Genomic DNA, 14636 nt, shown 5'->3' on the forward strand with positions numbered 1-14636 from the left:
GACACGTCTCTACAATAGACCTTGGATTGTCTGACCCCATTTTATGACAGTAGGAAATGTCTTCTAATACATTGCACAGAAGCCCGATGCTTAAGGCAAATCCATCTTCAGCTGCTGTGGGCTTGGGGTGGGGTGGGGCCTCGCTTGCCTTTGAGCTGGGTGTAGCAATGTCTGCACGTGGTGTGTAGTGTCGACGTGGCCACTGGCTTTGAACCCAGGGGGACATCATATCGGTTCAGGATCGGGAGTCGGCTCTCGCTTCCCTGGCGGCCCCGTGCTGTGGCCTGTGTCCCGTGTGGAGCGTGCGGGAAGCCAGGCCGCACCCGTGACGGGCACTCCAGCACACGCGCTGCCCGACTCTCACCGGGCAGCCAGGGGTGGAGGTCTTGTGCCGGGGAGCCGCCGGGGCGCCTGCCCTGGTTGGTACCGGGTTACCACAGTCCCTGGGGCACTTGCCTTTTAGCACATACAAGCCAAAGGTCCAGAGAGCTCCGGCTCCTCATGTTATCCTCTAGCTTGTTACTGAGAGGCTCAGGGATGAGGAGACACCTAGAATGGCACCAAAGTTGTATGAAGCTGATCCCTAATTTGTAGCTTTGTCTTCATATTGCCCACACCTCCCCCACATGCCCGAAATGTCCAGATCCCCCCCCCCCCCCCGAGTTGGGCTACTGTCGGGCTCGGGTCGCCTCCCCTGGCGTGGGGTTCAAGGCTCAGCTACGTTTCTCACCACCCCCTTTCTCACTCCCCTGGTCACCCGGCCCGCAGGTAAGGCCAGGATGGGGCGGGGGAGCCAGCACTGACCTCACGTGCGCGCGGCCGGACAAGAACGCTTACCCACCTCCTTACCGGTAAAGAAAGCCAGGCGTACGCGAGTCTCGGAGAAGCTTCAAGAGCTATCTGATTTATTAAGGCGGGGGTAAAGGGAAGTGACAGGAAGGGAAAGGCGATCGGCCAGGATGCGATAGGCTGGGAGCTATCACATGATCCCCTCATGAGCTAACGTCGCTTGAAAGCGCCGCGCCAGGGAGAGGCTGGGGGGCACCTGGGCTGGCGAGAGAGTTGGGGGCTGGGTGCAAAGCCGGTTCTTCTGGTTCCGGACCCAGAGAACCGTAGCCTGCTTCCGCATTCCCCTAGGGCTGGGGGGAAGGGCGTCAAGTCCAAAGGCTGGATCCCAACAGGCTACTATTCTAGGTGAGGTGGAGGAGACGCAGGCACTCAGCATGCTGAGTCAGGAAGCTCGTGTGGCCTGGGCCGAGCCCGGCTTGAGCCGTGGCGGTGGTAGTGGTGGTGCCGAGTGCAGGCCCTTGATCTTTACAGTTGAACACTGGTGGTGCCCTGGCCCTAAAAGACCACGACTTCTGTCTGCCACGGAGGCTTTTAGAAAGCACTGGTAACAGCCTCACTTCAACTGCTGGTGTGTTTCAGACGACAGAGTCATCGTTACCTATTCCAAAGGCTATGCGTGCGGTGACAACAAGACCGCGTCTTCGGTGATAGAGCTGACCTGTGCCAAGACGGTGGGCAGGCCTGCGTTCAAGAGGTGAGGCGGCGGGCGGGCAGGCGGGGTGCTCTCGGCCTCTGTGCTTCCGCCTGTGTGGGTTTGAGACCTAGGGCTTCGAGACCGGAGTGGCTGACAGACAGCCCTGCCGGTTACAGAAAGGGGTTCAGGCTGCAACAGTTACTAGGCCAGTGACCTCCGGCCTCGCTTGCCTTTGAGCTGGGTGTAGCAACGTCTGCACGTGGTGTGTAGTGTCGACGTGGCCACTGGCTTTGAACCCAGGGGGACATCATATCGGTTCAGGCAGGCACCATCCAGGAGCCTGCCCTAGGCAGGCCAGGCCCGCACCTTGGAACGTTCTCCAGGGATCGCCGTGTGCCGGGGCAGCTTGGCCAGCAGGGGGCACATGTGAGCTGTGCGTGGTCATGAGCCATTCCTTCCAGACGTCTCAGAAGTTGTCACAGGACTTTCAGTTTATGAGTCTCCGATGTTCTTCAGCCACAAACTCAAAAGTCTCTAGGAGTAAACATTTCCAGCGTGAAATGTTGACTGTGTCTAAATATTAGTGTTTTAAACTGCATTCTGACTGCACTGGGACTGTGCCAGTCATCTTGGGTGAATAGAGACCCCCTCTCGCCCAAAGCCCACCAAGTGGGGCGCACCAGGTGTCCTGGCAGTCCTTGGGGACTGATGGGGTGGCTTTGGGACCCAGCTGGCCTGACCTAGCCGGAATGCTAGCAAGTTTGTTCCCGGCCAGAGAGGTGTGTGTCCTGCTGTCCCTCCATGTCTGGCCGGACGGAAGGTGACAGACTGTGTTCCCTCCAGATTCGACATCGACAGCTGTACCTACTACTTCCGCTGGGACTCGAGGGCTGCCTGTGCCGTGCACCCCCAGGAGGTGCACATGGTGAACGGGACCCTCACCAACCCTGTCAACGGCAAGAGCTTCAGCCTCGGGGACATTTATTTTAAGTAAGTGGAGCCCTTTCCAGTGACCCACGTCCTTCCGTGTCCGGGAGCTTTGGAGGGGAGCGGGCCTGTGTGCGCAGTTACAGTTGCCTGAGTAGCCATCCTATTGTGCTTACACCAAAGAAAGTATTGCTCGGTTATTGAGATTTAACAGCAGAGATGGTGCGTACCGCGAGGGTAGAGATAGTGTGCTCCATCCCCTGTCTTTCTCGAAGCCTCTGGATAGCGAGCCAGGCCGGCGTCCCCTAGTGTGGCCGGGTTGTGGTCCGCCTCCTCAGCTGTGTCCTTGGAGTTTCTTGGAGTCCGGTGGCCGAGCCTGTGGCCGTGGTGGGGTGGGGGGGAACTGCAGGTGGTATGGTTCTGAGAGCAGCATGACAGCCCCGGTGTGGTGTGGCTGGGGACACCGAAGCACTTCACCAGGTTGGGGACGCAGGAGAAAGGAAGCCCAGGACCTCTCGAGCCGCTGTTGAAGTGACGCAGGCAGACCTCCCAATCCCTGTGCGCTCCTCCGCTTCCCAGGCTGTTCAGTGCCTCTGGCGACATGAGAACCAACGGCGACAACTACCTGTACGAAATCCAGCTGTCCTCCATCACCAGCTCCACCAACCCCGCCTGCTCGGGAGCCAACATCTGCCAGGTGAAGCCCAGTGACCAGCGCTTCAGCAGGAAAGTGGGCACGGCCGACAGGACCAAGTACTATGTGCAAGGTAATGCCGCCTCTGCTGGGCGTCCCCGTGGGCGGAGCGTCCCGGTGTGGGGAGAGTCTGGTGGGCGGAGCGTCGCGGTAGGCAGAGCGTCCCAGTGGGCGGAGCGTCCCGGTGGACGGAGCGCCTGGGTGTGGGGAATGTCCCTGTGTTGAGAGATCCCGGTGGGCAGAGCGTCCCGGTGGGCGGAGCGCCTGGGTGTGGGGAACGTCCCTGTGTTGAGAGACCCAGGTGGGCGGAGCGTCCTGGTGGGCGGAGCGTCCCAGTGTGGGGAGCGTCCCGGTGGGCGGAGCACCAACTTGCCTGCGGCCCGCTCCCTTGGGCCGCAGCCCTCCCGTCAGAAGCGGAAACCTTGGGCTGGTGCGGTGTGCTGCCGCCGCGGGCCTGGTCGCAGCCCGCGGGGCCCTCCGCGAGGCTCAGCAGCGCGGTGTGAGCGTCCCACGGGGTGACCCCGAGCTCCCGGCTGGGGGAGGCACTGACAGCCGGCCTCAGCGTGGAGCTTCCAGTGACGGTGGAGAAGGCCCAGAGGTTGTCTGTTAGGCATTAGAGGGGCAGGGGGAGCCAGGGCAGGGCCTGAGCGTGCGCACGAGGTTCCCCCTGGTGTTTGTGAGCACGTTCCTGAGAGGCAGCTCGTGAGTGCTTGCTTTAAACAACCCCATTTCACTGTAGGCTTCTTAGGATTTCAAAATTTGTTGGGGGGGGCGGGGGTGTGTGTGTGTCAGCAACGTCCTAGAACAAGTTTACACACGCAGCACCCTTCTCCTGAGCTGCTGGGCCAACACAGGCACCTTGGGGTGCGCGCCCCCCATGCCACGACCTGGGCCGGGGCTACGCCGCCACGGAACATGGACCTGCCTACTCCCTAACCCCACGTCGGGGCATAGATGCCTCGTGTTGTCTTCCTGTCTTCCACACGGCAGTGACGGCAGCCATTTGTGCACATGGCGGCTCTCCATGCCGTGCCTCTCTTTGGTTCCCTCCATACCTGGTGTGGAAGGAAGTGCTGGGAAGAGTGACTTCTGGAGCGCTGCAAAGCCCTTCCAGGTTCCCCCTTGCGTGAGACACCTATGCGTCTTACACACACACACTTTGAAGGCCTTTGACAGCCCGTGGCCCAGTGTACGGCCCAGCCACCCAGTTCCTCGGGGACTCCAGGTCGTCCAGGGACCCGGCGCTGAGCCGGGGCTGCTCCACCCACCGTCCTCCTCACCGGCCCCCGGCCCCTCCTCGAGAAGCACGTGTTCAAGCTCAGTGCCTTAGTCTACGTTTCCGTAAGACATTCTAGAATCCACTAGATTAGCTAGAGTCTAGGCTGTAGGAGATGCACACATGCACACCTGTACACGTCTTTGTGTGTTTCTTTCTGTTTGTTTTGGGTAACTTACCCAGTCTGCCCTTACAATTCGCAGTCCTCCCGTCTCCCGTGTGCTTGGATTACAGCTGCGCGCCACCATGCTTGTCACGTAATCATTTTGGGTTAAGAAAATCCCTTTCAGGCCATTTCACTTGGTTGGCTTTACCCCCGCCATGAGGGAGTTTGCGTCTCCGTTTACTCGAGTAGGCAAGCTCAGGAGCCCGCCAGGCTTACCTCTGACCCAGATGCGCGCTCTCGGCCGGGCTCTCAGCCCGGGTCCTCACCGATGCAGCGATCGGCTCCCACACAGCCCTGCAGAGCCCCCTTGGCTGCTCCTGCGGGGGAAGACAGGGCCCTTCCTGACCTGCCCTGGGCCTCCCTTCTGCGGGCACACCCCCTTGCGCGGCCCTCCCTCCGCGGCCGTCCCCGCGGCCGTCCCGGCTGAGCCACCCCTGGAGTTAGGAAGGAGCTGTCTCTTGTCTCTTACCACCGCCAGGTTCCGGGGTTCCGACCACCGGGTAACCTCACAGAACACGCTGGAAGCTGTTGTGTGTGGGGTTGATGATTGGCAGGACGCAACGCGCAGTCCCCTGCATGTAGGCCGGCGGAGGGCTGGGCCGAGGAGGGGCTGACCGCACAGCTGCCGGTGGTCTCCACCGTGGAGTGGGAACGAGCCGCTCCCCACAGCCATGGGGGACATGCAGTGTTGCCGGCCAGGTGCCCCTGTGCTCCCTTGTGCAAGCATGATGGTTAGTTGCTCCCGTGGTTGATGTCAGTTTCCAGGTAGACTGGCGACAACTGCCTGGCACCACTCCACATCCTGGCACTGGCGGAGGACCAAGGCCAGGCCTCTTAGGGTGACGTTGCACTCTACCCTGCGCACGCACGCACGCACGCACGCACGCACGCGGGGCCAGGGCCCCCTCTGTGTGAGGTGAGCGGCTTCTAAGCTGCGAAGCAGTCCCCTCGTCCACAGCCAGTGCTAATGGCAGCGCGGGTGCTGTTCCTCTCGCTGTTGACAGATGGCGATCTGGACATCGTGTTTGCGTCTTCCTCCAAGTGTGGGAAAGATAAGAACAAGTCTGTCTCTTCCACCATCTTCTTCCACTGTGACCCTCGTGTGAAGGACGGCATCCCCGAGTTCAGCCACGAGACAGCCGACTGCCAGTACCTGTTCTCCTGGTACACTTCGGCCGTGTGCCCCCTCGGGTGAGTCCAGCCAGCTCGCAGCCGGCACTGGGCGCGCGCCCCTCTCGTTTTATGGTCAAGTCTTCCAACATGCGTGGAAACGGTAAGAGAAAACAATCACGCGCTCGGCCCGGCCGGCACCGGCCCCAGGGCGGTCAGCGGGCTGCGTTCGGGCTGCCACCCCAGGAGCGCCACCCCACCCCCTCCCCCCGCGCTTTTTTTTTAAAAAATACTTCTCACAAAAATCTCCCAGTGAACCGGGAAACATCTGTCCTAGTTGAGCTTTAAAAAGTGATCTCAGTTACTGCCAACATCTCCGTTAAACCTTGTTAGAGACCAAAAAGACCGAGAACGTAACCATGCCTAGAATTCTCGCCTATGGGAACTATGAGGATTGGTTTTAATTACTAATTTGGAAGGGATAGTTGGTTTAATTGCAAGGAACAACAGAAAAGACAGTGATGTTGCTACATGTCCTCATCTGTAAGGAAGCCCATAAGAAAATAGCCCATTAAACTGCGGAGGCCATGGGTTCTTCCTATTTACCTTATTATTATTATTATTATTATTATTATTATTATTATAAAGATGGTGTACAGAGTGATTACAATTTTGTGAGTCAGGTAAGAAGTATGTTTCCTTTCCTACAGTGTCTTCCTCTGTCTTCCACCCCTAGGGGACAGGGCTGCGTGTTCCCCTCCACCTTCCACCCCTAGGGGGCAGGGCTGTGTGCTCCCCTCTTGCCTCCCGCGGGGAGGGGGGGAAGGGGGGGTGTCTCTTCCCGCATGGCCAGCGCAGTCGGCGTCTGCGTGGGAGCACTGGTTTTATGGAGTACAGCTGCACTTCAGTGGGAATGAAGCATTTTCTGTTGAGCGATTGGGAAACGCGCTCTGTAGACCCAGCTTGGAGGCAGCTGGGTTGCATAAATCCTGGAGCCCTCCCTTTCAGCTCCAGCACCCGCGGCGTCCAGAGAATTCCCCGAGAATCGTCTCTGAACCTCCGCGTGTGGGTGCCGTACACAGGAGGTGCGTGAGGCGGCTCAGTTAGGGCCGAGAATAAGCAACAGCTAGAAATGGAGACGCACATTTAGAAACTGCCCCGCGCGTCCGTGTAACCCATGGTTTAAAGCAGACACCGGGGGTGGGAACGGACGCGTCCTCGGGGCTCAGCAGCGGTGACGGCGTGCCGGTGCTCGCGTGGGCCAAGGTCTGCGTGTTGAGCAGCCGCCATGCCTGCTTGCCCTGGAACCTCGTGCGTTTGGATCCGGCTGTTACCTTCCCACGCGCGTGGCCGGCACCCTCTGTCGCTTCCTCCCGAGCCTGTGTGGGGCTCGTGAGGACGCCGCTCCTGCCCTTCTCCCCGTCCGCCGCCTGCCTGTGGACAGTCGTGCGTGGGCCACCCTGCGTGACCGGGGCCAGGAAGGGTGCATCGCGTCTTTACACGGACCTTAGCTTCTAGGCAGAAGGAAGTGTGTCCTGACTGTGTTGTGCCGCGTGTGCCCGCCAGCCCGGCCGCTGGTGGCGGAACTGGAAGGGTGTTGGCTGGCGGTGTCCAGGCAGGCCAGGCTTGAGGTAGAAGGCTCCTCGTGGTCTGCCCAGCCCAGACTTGGCTGTGCTGGACTCGGGCCCAATAAGAGAGCTGTAGTGTGCAGAGCTAGGCCCTCGAGAGGGCTGGGCCGGCCCCGGGGCCGCGCTGCTCTAGGGGAAGCCTCTTTCGGGTGAGTTCTGCCTTTGCCCACCTCCAGCTGATGACCTCGTGTGGTGCTGGGAGCGGTGGCGTCTGCCTGTAGACCTGTCCCCGGCCCGGAGGCATGCCCGGGAACCGTTCCTGCTGCCCCTTTCCCTGCCGGTGGGTGGGGCGTGCGGGCCGGGGCCTCGCGGGGCCACGGCACCACGCAGTGACGCGCTTCCTTTGTTGTTGTCTTCCAGGGTGGGCTTTGACGGCGAGAGTGCTGGACTGGACGGGCCCGAGTACAAGGGGCTCTCAGAGCGGAGCCAGGCCGTGGGGGCGATCCTCAGCCTGCTCCTGGTGGCCCTGACCGGCTGCCTGCTGGCCCTGTTGCTTCACAAGAAGGAACGGCGGTAAGGAGGCCCCCGGGAGTGCTTCACAGTCAGGTCTTGGGCCCAGGCTCGGTTTTGAAGCTTGTCTTCCAGCCCGAGTATCTTCAAGGTCTTCATTCAGCGCTCTCTGCGGCAGCGGGCTGCACGGCTTTTGAAGCGTTGTGCCGGTGCTGGGGGCTCACACCTTTAGTCCTAGCTGCTCAGAAAGTGGAGATTGGGGCGGGGGTCGCGGTTCAACACTAGCCCAGGCAGCAAAGTCCATGAGGCCGTGTCTCAAATGGCAGAGTGCTAGTCTTGGACACAAAAACTCAGGGACAGTGCCCAGGCACTAGCATACGCACATATGTGTGTTTACGTGCAAACACACACACGCTCCGCTTTTTAAACATCTGTTTCCCGGACACCGTGCGTGACTTGCAGAGCTGTGCACCGTCCACAGGCATGCCCGTGTTTACCCGGTATCTCACGTGCACCGTGAAGCCCTTGGCTCTACCTGCAGGTGTCTGGGACACTGACTTCATGTGTCCTAAGATTGTCAGAATGTTCTACATCACTCTGTTCTACATCACACTGGCAGCAGACTTCCTGCTGCCAGGCTGACCCTCTACCCTTCCTTCACCATAGAAGTGAGCACCCATGAAGGCTCTTGCTGCATGTCACGTATGAAACTCTTATTGGCCACCCAATCCTGGATGACGTAGCTGTCACGTGACTCCTACAGAATTTCCCACGTGCATCAGTGAGGTCTTGGGGAGAGGTCAAATACACCCATGTACACCCAAGAAGGCAGGACTGGGGAGAGGGTTGGGCTCAGGCAGAAGGAAGGAAGGAAGGAAGGCTGGCTGGCTCAAAGGCTCCTCGGCCCAGTCACACCTAGAACACGCCACACAGTGTCAAGTGACTTGTGACTCCTGAAAGATGGAAGAGGATTTGAGTCCTCCAGCAAGACGTCATAGAAACATGGCTTCCTAGCTGCTGTAACGGCCGTCTGTCTCTCAGGTGGAGGGGTGTAGCTGCTGTAACAGCCGTCTGTCACTCAGGTGGAGGGGTGTAGCTGCTGTAACGGCCGTCTGTCTCTCAGGTGGAGGGGTGTAGCTGCTGTAACGGCCGTCTGTCTCTCAGGTGGAGGGGTGTAGCTGCTGTAACGGCCGTCTGTCTCTCAGGTGGAGGGGTGTAGCTGCTGTAACGGCCGTCTGTCTCTTGGGTGGAGGAGTGCCTGACATAGCAGCTCTTTTTTTTTTTTTTCCAGTCCTGGGCCTTGGGCTCAGGGCCTGAGCACTGTTGTCCCTGGCTTCTTTTTGCTCAAGGCTAGCACTCTGCCACTTGAGCCACAGCGCCACTTCTGGCCGTTTTCTCTTTATGTGGTGCTGGGGAATCGAACCCAGAGCTTCATGTATAGGAGGCGAGCACTCTTGCCACTAGGCCACATTCCCAGACCACATAGCAGCTCTTGTAACCTGGCCATCAGGAGTGGCTGCCCAAGATGGGCCCCTGGGCCCCTGCTTGTTCGTCCCTGAGATAACCGTTGTCTCCTTCTTGCAGGGAAACTGTGATAAATAAGCTAACGAATTGCTGCCGAAGAAGCTCGAGCGTGTCCTACAAGTACTCGAAGGTACTGGCGGGCTCCGGCGGCGCCTCCCTGCGGGCGCTGACCCACCTGTAGCAGCCAGCGCTGCCTGCCTCAGCACGCCTCTCGCGCTGGCTTTCGTGTTTAGGTTGCTCCCGCGTCTTTGATTATTTCTGATGAAGCTTCTGTGCACTCAGCGTTGGGGGGATTTCCCTCAGAAGCCCCCGAGAAGGGGTCTTACCTGGGTCGGAGGACATAAATACGTTGTTGGCTCTCCATACATGTTGTCAGATTGCTCCCTAAAAGTGCCCTTGACCTGAGCCCTTCCCGTGTCTCCTCTTGCACGCTGGAGTCCCCCCCCCCCCCCCCCGGCTCCACGGCTGCCCTCTCCCCGAGCGACAGGCAGGATCAGGTGGGGGGGGCGATGGCGGCTCCGGCAGGCAGGGAAGGCCCCCGCCGTGGGGCGGGTGGCCGGGGGAGGGGAGGAGAGGAGCAGGCGCGGCCAGTGCTCAGGGGTCTCCGCTGCCCCCCGCAGGTGAACAAGGACGAGGAGACGGACGAGAACGAGACGGAGTGGCTGATGGAGGAGATCCAGCTGCCGGCCCCCAGGCCGGGGAAGGACGGGCAGGAGAACGGGCACATCACCACCAAGGCCGTGAAGGCGGAGGCGCTCACGTCCCTGCACGGGGACGACCAGGACAGCGAGGACGAGGTCCTGACCATCCCGGAGGTGAAGGTCCACCCGGGCAGAGGCGCCCGGCCCCCGAGAAGCCCGCCCCGCGGGGCCCTTCGGGAGAGGGGACGACGACCGGGTGGGGCTGGTCCCTGGCGAGGCCAGGAAAGGGAAGGCCAGGCCCGGACAGCCGAAGCCCGCGAGCTCCGCCACGCTGGCCTCCTTCCACGACGACAGCGACGAGGACCTCTTGCACATCTGACGGCGCGTGCCGGAGAGCGCGGAGCCGCGGGACAGCCAAGCACCTCCAACCAAATAAGACTTCAGCTCCACGACGATGCTTCTAGAATTTTGCCTTTAACAAAAACTGCTTCAAAAGGGAAGAGTTTTTGTGCTGGGGGGAGGGGGGGAGGCGAGCAGGCTCCGCCCCTTCGGGAATCGTTTACAGCCATGGAACACGGCACGCTCAGATCGGCCAAAGGGCGCGGCGCCTCGAGCCCAGGGTCTGCCCCCCGTCCTCGCCTGCAACCCCGCCGCGGTGCCCGCCGCAGCCCAGAGGGCGGGGTCTGAAAAACCCTTGCTGCTTTAGACCCTCCGGGGTGTCTGACCATTTCTACGTTAGCATTTTAATTCTCTCCCCCTATTTATTGACTTTGACAATTACTCAGGTTTGCGTAAAAGAAAAACCCCAGCCAGTTGGGGCCGGCGGAGGCAAGGGGTCGCCGGGCGCCCGGCCACGGCCATGGCGATCGCAGCCGGGCCGCGTTGGCAGGCTGCCGTGCGTGCGGCCGGGCCGGGCGGGCTGCCCGCTCTCGGCCCCCGCGGGCCCCTCCGGGCCGGGTCCGCCTCGCCGTTCTCTGCTGGCGAATCTGAACACCCCACCCAAAGTCGAGAGCCCTGGGCGCCGGAGTGCAGTTGGTGTCGGGGGAATAACCGCTTTCTAGGATTGGGCTGTAGGTCTCATTCTTTCAGGTTTGCTCATACCACCTTTACTGTGCTTATTTTTTTAAGAAAAAAAAAAAACAGTGTTTATCGACCATTTGACCTATAAGAAGCCTTAATTTGCAGTGTGCGACCGACGGAGATGGGAAGGGCCGGGGTGGGCCGGGCCCCCGCGCTGGGCGGGGCTGGGGACGGGAGGGCGGGCCCGGGCTCTGCGTCTGGCTGCGGACTCCTCGCGCGAGTGCTCCACAGACGACTGTCCTCGCGTTGTAGAATTGTACATAGGCGCAGCGGTATTCACGGACTGAAAAGCAGACCACCGGCAGAGTTCCTTGGTTTGTGCCTGATTTGGCTGGCTTATTTGATTTCAACATAAGTGTATTTTTTAAAATTGATTTTTCTCTTCCTTTTTTTTCCAATCAACTTTACTGTAATATAAAATATTCAACAATTTCAATAAAAGATAAATTATTAATTGGTTTCTCTTCCTCCCCCGTGGGATTGTGAGAGCTCGCTGTGCTTGTGGCTTGGCTCTTCTTTTTGTTCAGTTTTCAAAGCGGTTGAGAACGTGGGTCCTGATTCATTGGCCCGCGCGGCCTGCGCGCGAAGCGGCTGCTCCGTTTCTTCTGTGGTTTGCAGTTGGAGTTGTTCCGAACCCCTAAGGCCGGGGCGCCCTGCCCCCCACTCCGTGCGAGCTGGGCTCTCCACTCTCCAAATGGGCCCTAGGAGTTTCCTCTTTCGTGGGCACAACGGGCAAAGTGTGTTTGTGCGAGTCAGTCCCCTCTTACGTGAGGCGTGTTCTCCCGAATAAACCCACCATCTACCTGTTAAGCGACCACGCAGTAGTAACTGGGAGCTACCTACAGGTCGACACGAGGGCAGACAGTTCCTGGGAGCACAGCTCTCCCGTCCGCTCAGTTGCCTACAGTTCCAGCCGCCCGTGGTCCTCAGATACTGAAGACAGCTGCATAAGCGCCGCTTAAATGGGACGCCGTCCCGAGTGCGTGGCTCTTGCGTGTCGCCGGCCTCCGGCGAGGCTTCCGCGTGTGCCCCGCCCTCCTCCTCACCGCTGGGACGGTGCCTGTGTCACAGAGTGGCTTCCAGGTGGAAGACTGGCGACTGGTGATTCCCCTGGGCCAGGGAGGAGCCGGGAAGGGCTCTGGGGGGGGGGGGGTGGTGAAGTTCCTCACCCGGGGGGGGGGGGCGTGGGTGGCTCACTCTCACTGAGTCTGCTTATAAATTGAGCTTTATCGTGGCTGGGTCGGTCCAGGGGAAGCCGCAGCGCGTGTGTGTTATCTGCACTTCGAAGCATCCCGTGCGGACACTGTTTAAACCCCGCTTCTTGTGGTGAAACGCAGGCTCCCGTTCCCCTCTTCTTGGTTCCTTGAAGGATGTTGTGATAAGTCTTCGGGGTTTTACAAAGGTTTACACGATGCTTCCCATGTCACCTAAGGCCCCCAGGAGCCCTTTGGGGGGGGGTGCTGTGTGGGGACCTGCTGCCCTGGGGCGCCCTGTCAGGGAAGGGGCTCCCTCCCTCAGGACGGGTGTGCGGATGTGGTCGCTCCGATCTAGCCTCTCCCCCGAGAGCCTCCGAGAAATACGGAGCACAGCCCCCTTTGTCAGAGTACAGCCTCCGCGTCGAGTCTGCCTTTCGCCAGCGTTTGTGTCTGTTTTGTCCCTGTCCACACAGTGGTAGCGTTGTGAACTCAGGGCGACGTGGCAAAGATGCCACAGCCGCGCTTTCTGAAGCATCGGAAGCCCCGGCCTCCCCGAAAACAAGTGTAACAGAAGCACAGCCGCAGCCCCAGCCGTTGGAAGGGCTGAGGTGGCAGGATGCATTTGTCTAGGCCCGGAGGCCCTTGGGTGCCCCTCCCGCCCCTCCCTTGGACATCAGGCTGTAAAGGGTGGGTGGGAGGCAGGAAGGAGTCCAGACTCCAGAAGCCCCCTCCTCCGCTTCTGAGGTGCCCCGGGGCCCCAGAGGTGCCCACGCCTCGCCCTGCTCCGCCTCGGACATTAGCCGCGTCTGCCCTGCCGTCGCCCTTGTTGGTGCGTTTTTGACGTCTTTCTGCTGGATCCAAATGAAGACAAAGTCAGCAGAGCCGGTGAGATGAGCCGGGCCGCGGCCGGTGCGGCCGAGGGAAGCCCCGGGCAGGCCCCGAGGCACCGTGGCTCTGTTGAGTTCGGTGGGAGTCCCGGGGTGAGGGGCCTGGACTTGTCCCCAGGGCCGTGGGAAGCGTGGGGGCCGTTGCTGTGCCGCCTCGGACGGGCAGAGGTGGGGAAGCGGGGGGCAGGCGTGGGAAGTTCATCTGGCTACCTCTTACTTTGCACACCAAGTAGACTTGATAAGGTTCCTTTGGCACTCCTAGTGTAGAGAGAACACACTTGGATGAGTGGTTTCACCGTGTGTCCTCCCGGGGTGAGGGGGTGGTGAGGGGTAGAAGTGGGGGCCTTTGTACCCCAGTGCGTGTCACTCGTCCCAGGGGAGACAGCCTTGGGGTCCCCTGACTTGGTTCACCTTTCTTTCCGGGTTCCCCTGGCCTCTGCTCTTCTGTGTCTGGTTCTGTGGCCCTCCTGAGGCCTGGGCCAGTGAACAGTGTGTCATGTTATCATATAACAAGAAGCGTCCATACACTTCCCACGGACATCCCCGCCTTGGACCTGTGTCTGGCGCACGGTTGGTGTGTGGAGGTGACACACACAGAGTCTTGGAGAGTTTGTCCTGGTGTTTGGGCTCAAGTCTCAGTTGACCTAGTTGAGATTTGACCAAAAGCTGGACCCAGGGCGCAGGTGAGGGGACCTGCCATCTTCGTTTGTTCTGTACTGCTGTAACAAAATACCAGAGACTGGGGCTGGGAACATGGCCTAGTGGCAAGAGTGCTTGCCTAGCATACATGAAGCCCTGAGTTAGATTCCTCCACACCACCTATATAGAAAAAGCCAGAAGTGGCGCTGTGGCTCAAGTGGCAGAGTGCTAGCCTTGAGCAAAAAGAAGCCAGGGACAGTGCTCAGGCCTTGAGTTCAAGGCCCAGGACTGGCAAAAAAAAAAAAAAGCCCCAAACAACAAAATATCAGAGACTGGGGACTGGCTAGAGATCTCTTTGGTTCATGACTCTAGAGGTTAGGAAGTCCAAGACCATGATGCTGGTAAGAACTGGTGCTATTTCTGTTTGTGGCAGAACCAAAAGGACTGGTGAGGGGCACAAGTGGAAGGCAGAGGGGGCGGGGGGGGTAGGTGGGGCTACATGCTTCATAACAACCCGCCCTCACTCTAGCTAACCCGTGCTGGTGGTAACGGACTGCCTCAAGCCCGTCTTGAAAGCAGAGCTCCCGTGACCCAAGCGCTTCTTAAAGCGTCTCCCGCGTCTCAAGGTCCTATTGCTGGCAGTTACATTTCGACGTGAACTCTGGCCGAGCACATCATGGCCACCCTCCTCCCCGCCTTTGCCGCCGCTCAGGTGGGGCCCGTCAGCTCAGGGGTCGTGTTCAGTAAGGACCCTGTGCTGTCGCCCTGCGTGCTGAGTTCTCCGGGGTCACGGTTCTCCGTCCCGTCTCCCCTTCTACTCCAGCTACCCTGGATCTCTGCAGACCGGAGCCCTGCACTTGGGAGCTGCTCCGGGACACGCAGTCTGAAGTAGGCCGAGGCCCCTGGGGTGTTTCCTGTGCGCAGACGTGGCCTGG

General features: G+C 60.0%; 1 protein-coding gene across 1 annotated transcript in view; it reads left to right on the forward strand.

The window, feature by feature from the left end:
- Igf2r (insulin like growth factor 2 receptor) overlaps positions 1-10428 on the forward strand; it is an 81694-nt gene extending 71266 nt beyond the window's left edge. Inside the window, 8 exon segments of the mRNA XM_048354396.1 lie at positions 1429-1543; positions 2327-2473; positions 2990-3177; positions 5551-5737; positions 7645-7797; positions 9319-9388; positions 9879-10142; positions 10144-10428. Coding sequence (XP_048210353.1) covers positions 1429-1543; positions 2327-2473; positions 2990-3177; positions 5551-5737; positions 7645-7797; positions 9319-9388; positions 9879-10142; positions 10144-10278 — 1259 coding nt within the window. The 3' untranslated portion in view covers positions 10279-10428.
- The last annotated feature ends 4208 nt before the right edge of the window (positions 10429-14636 follow it).

The sequence above is a fragment of the Perognathus longimembris genome, chromosome 9 (genome assembly GCF_023159225.1).
Source record: "Perognathus longimembris pacificus isolate PPM17 chromosome 9, ASM2315922v1, whole genome shotgun sequence".
NCBI classification, from domain to species: Eukaryota; Metazoa; Chordata; class Mammalia; order Rodentia; family Heteromyidae; genus Perognathus; species Perognathus longimembris.